We start from the raw sequence: 4251 nt of genomic DNA, 5'->3' as shown, positions 1-4251 counted from the left end.
AGCGCACCTTGGGGTTTGTCAATCGTGGGACTCACTCCGGGACCCCAAAACAGTGAGTAATAGTCCACAAAACGGGCCAGAAACGGCTGAAACTACGAGTGTTGATGACCGACACGTAAGCGCACCTTGGGGTTCGTCAATCATGGAAATCACTCCGGGACCCCAAAACAGTAAGCAAATGGTATAAAACCTAGCACCTATACATATTTTTGGATTTTTTTTTTCTTGGGCCAACATGCCTCTAAACACTAGAAAGTAAACACAATCTTTTTTACTCCCTCCATTTTTGTATACAAGGCCACAAACACATATTACAGGTACCAAGGCAAAAGTAAATGTGTGCTTAAGTCAATATTGCAAGCTAGATTATCTCCTTGTTTGTCGTGTTAATTAATGCATATTTTTCTGTTCTACCTATAACAAGTCAATGCTTTCCCTCCTTTTGGTTGATTAATGAGGCGCATGCAAAGGATAATTAATGTCCTCTTTTGCTAGTACGAGGCGAACACCATCAATTTTGTCTCGATTAGTGTTTGTGGCCTTGTATAGTTGCAAATTGTAATTTTGATTGTGGCCTTGTATATAAAAATGGAGGGAGTAATATTTTTTTGGCTAAAATGGAAACAAGATATTTTTATAAATAAATAAGCAAACTAAAGAGCATAGTAGTAAATATATTTACTCTTTTTTTGTTGGAGAAAATAAGTTGATCTTGAATGAGAAAAAAAAACACACACACATTAAACTACGAAAGGCATTTTTTTGTTTTTTTAAATACTCCCTCCCCATTTTTTTTGCTTAAGCCTAGAAAGAAACTCAACTACTATTAGCGAGCGAATACTTTTTTTTTGTAATTTTTTCATATACTTTTCTCCTTTTTTTTCTCGTTGAGCCAAGAAATAAGCTCACGGAGGAGTGACGAGTCTTTGGTCGATGCTGCATCCGCCGATACGCATATGTTTTGCAGATGTGCATATCCAATAAACAATGGCACACTATTAAAAAAAAGTAGTGTCAGAAGGTATAACATGGCTATATGAATGTGTGGGAAAGAAAATCTATATGTACTACACAGTTTGCAACCTTTAAATTATTTTCTTTTTAACTGGAAACCAAACTGTATCTAACCTGCAGGTCTTCACTCCGACTCTTCATCGTCGATCGCTGCTGTCAACACGCTTGGTGTAGACATCCTCATCGCGAGCATCTAAATTAAGGAAGGAAGAAGGAAAGGCCGGTCAGTGATTCAGTAACGACAAGCATGCATGCATGCATAAAGGCACTATGGAGCGGAAACGACAAGTATCATGGCTTTTAATGACGTACTACTAACCTTCTGGTATGGACTTGTCGAAGAAGATGTAAAAGGTGGGACGGTTAGGATGGGCCTTCTCCAGCGCAGCCTCCGCTTGCTTGGCCTCCCCGATCGTCACTCCTGAACGGTCGAACCAGACTTGGACCTCCCGAAGGGACGCAAGGTTCTCCATGCCAACGTCAAACCAATCGCCACCGCTGCCAGCTGCTTCCTCTTTTGCCACCCGCCAACCGATAAGGACATAAACGTCTTCGGCCTTGGGCAAAGCTCCACGCTGGAACAGTAGTTGTCTCGGTGACTTGGAAATGAAGGTGAACCTTTCCAAACAACGGAACCCCTCGGCGCAAACGACTAGCGGCCTTTGGTTGTCGCTAAATAACCAGAGATTCCGAAGAGCCGGTAACCTTTCAAGAAATTCCAGATCCTCCTGTCGCACATCCCCTACATTTATTTCTAATTTGGAGAGTTGTGACAGATGATATGGATTCCATGCTGGCAGCGTAGATAATCTGACACCTTTGTCCATGGAAAACTCCCGAAGACTTGCCGGGGGCACCCAACCTTCACCCAACAGATCCATTGAAACTTCATGCTTACACTTGGCACTGATTTCTACACGCTGGATCTTTTGCATTTTCCCTAGTGACTCCACAAAAGCTTCCAGAGGCTCTGAGCTCTCAAACTGAATATTCAGCTCCCTAAGTCTGTGCATGCTGCCCAGTTCTTGCACAATGCTTACAGAGCCAACCTTGATCTTATTCAACACTTCCATTGATCTCAGGTTTTCAACACCATCTGGAAGCTGAGACCCCCCATCATTAGTACGTAGGCACATCAATCTTGTGAGCTTAATCACAGTCGACGGCAGCCTTGTAGAGCCAGGCACAATCAACACCTGCAAAAACTTCAACTTTCCAATCTCTTTCGGCAACTCAGTAATTCCATGTCCAGATAGACGTAGGTACCTCAAGTGAAGTAAACACCCCAGCTCTTGAAGGTTGAGATGGTCCTCCTTAGTACCATCATATCCATACAAATTCAAATCTAATACACGCAAAACAACAAAGCTTGACAATGGTGGCATTATATCAATAGCAGGTGCAAATGTAACAACAGACCTTGCTTGTCCTATACTCCTAGACCTGAGAGGCCTGGTTTGACCTTCTTCTTTTCTAACATTTTGGAGGGACCATCTACGGACAATGCCCTCCGAAGAAATGGTATCACTAATACCACTCACTATAGTAACAAAGTTCTCTTCACTCGCCAAGGAACAAATTAGATCAAGTACACTATCGTGTATGCGACAAGCATGTATAGAGCCATAAATATCAAATAACGGCTCGATCAAGCTTCTGTTCACAAGCTCATTGAAGTAAGTTTCTCCGACCTCAAAGAGATTGGTATTTTCTTTTTCACATTGGACAAAGCTTTCAGCAATCCACATCCATATCAATTGATCTTTGATGATCTTGCTATCTTCTGGAAACATGCTTAGATATAATAAGCATGTCTTCATATGCGAAGGCAGGTCATAATAGCTAAATGATAATATCCTTATCATCTCCTTGGCACTACGGTTTTCAGTAAGTCCACGACCAATAGACTCTAGCAAAACATGCCACTCATTCATTGGTTTTACATGCTGACCACTAGCCAACAGGCTAGCTATGGTAATGATGGCTAATGGAACACCACCACATTTCTTCAATATCTCTCCAGATAATTCTTCAAATTCAGGAGGACATCCACTCTCTAGAGAAAATATCCGCTTATAAAACAGCCTTTTGGAATCATCATCACTAAGAGGTTCCATTGTGTAAATTGAATCATTAGAAGACGAGCAGCATGATTCAGATACACTGACTATACGAGTTGTCGTGATTAGCCGACTGCCAAAATTGTTATTACTAGAGAATGCACACTTGATAACTGTCCACAGTACTTCATCCCATATATCATCAATTACAATGAGGTAACTATATTAAATTATGTGATGATTAATGAAATGCATCCACACATAAAAAGGAGTTAAAGAGAATCTAGTGCTATGGCCGGAAGATATGTTTCTTAAAAAACAATGAAGTTTAATTAAACTACAAGGGACAAACAATAAGATGGTACAGATTGCTCGAAGTTCATGTTTCAACAAAAGTGCATTTATGTACACATTCTATGTATACTTAAATAGTTGATCCATACTACTCCCTCTGTAAACTAATATAAGAGCGTTTAGAATACTAAAATAGTGATCTAAACGCTCTTATATTAGTTTACGGAGGGAGTACTTCTATTTATCTTAACATGCACACATCCCACCTCACCACACATGCGACATCATCATCCTCACAATTTCTATTTCTATCAACGCCCATGGGAAATGCTATTTATACTATTTCGCTCAAATGCACATCCCACTTCATCAACTCTGCCATTTTATTTTGATCAACATGCATGAGAAATACTACTTACATTATGTAAATAGTTTCTAACTATATAATAACCAAATACAATAAATCATATGTATTTTAAATCTTCATTCTCACCATTCATATTTCTCTCAGTGTGCATGGAAAATGCCATTTATACTATTTCTCTAAGCTTGCACACATTCCACTTCATCAACATGGATGTTAAAAATCTGATATCCGATTTCTAAGCATGATAAATCTGATGCTCAGGATGGGAATTATGTTGTCTCGAGCATCACATTTCTTTCAGCAAACATGGCAAATCCTGGCAAAAAAATAAACATGGCAGGGTTTTGCCATGCTTACAAAAGTAAATTGGCATGCTCGCGACAACATAATATGCCATCCAGGGTGTCGTAATGATAAAAAATCCGACGTCCAGACTTGTAGCAAAATACTTACTTCTATCAACACACATCAGAAATACTACTTTAATTCTATAATTATTTTGGAACTATATAATAA

General features: G+C 39.6%; 1 protein-coding gene across 1 annotated transcript; it reads right to left on the bottom strand.

The window, feature by feature from the left end:
• Positions 1-663: 663 nt before the first annotated feature.
• Positions 664-4245, bottom strand: LOC123175334 (disease resistance protein RGA5). Its single transcript, XM_044590193.1, has 3 exons — positions 1334-4245; positions 1129-1207; positions 664-995 (listed from the first exon to the last, which is right to left on the bottom strand). Exons 1-2 carry the CDS (start codon positions 3129-3131, stop codon positions 1152-1154), a joined length of 1854 nt encoding a protein of 617 aa, XP_044446128.1. The 5' UTR covers positions 3132-4245; the 3' UTR covers positions 664-995; positions 1129-1151.
• Positions 4246-4251: the final 6 nt, after the last annotated feature.

Source organism: Triticum aestivum, unplaced genomic scaffold (assembly GCF_018294505.1).
Source record: "Triticum aestivum cultivar Chinese Spring unplaced genomic scaffold, IWGSC CS RefSeq v2.1 scaffold179, whole genome shotgun sequence".
Lineage (NCBI taxonomy): Eukaryota > Viridiplantae > Streptophyta > Magnoliopsida > Poales > Poaceae > Triticum > Triticum aestivum.
The sequence above is the reverse complement of the archived record's forward strand: the minus strand, read 5'-3'. Positions and strand labels throughout refer to the sequence as shown.

Bases quoted from the DNA above. Each gene is read 5' to 3' on its own strand.
- LOC123175334 (XM_044590193.1), bottom strand. From the start codon at position 3,131: ATGGAACCTCTTAGTGATGATGATTCCAAAAGGCTGTTTTATAAGCGG. The intron at 1,208-1,333 runs GTTAGTAGTACG...TCCTTAATTTAG, and splicing joins CGACAAGTCCATACCAGAAG to ATGCTCGCGATGAGGATGTC.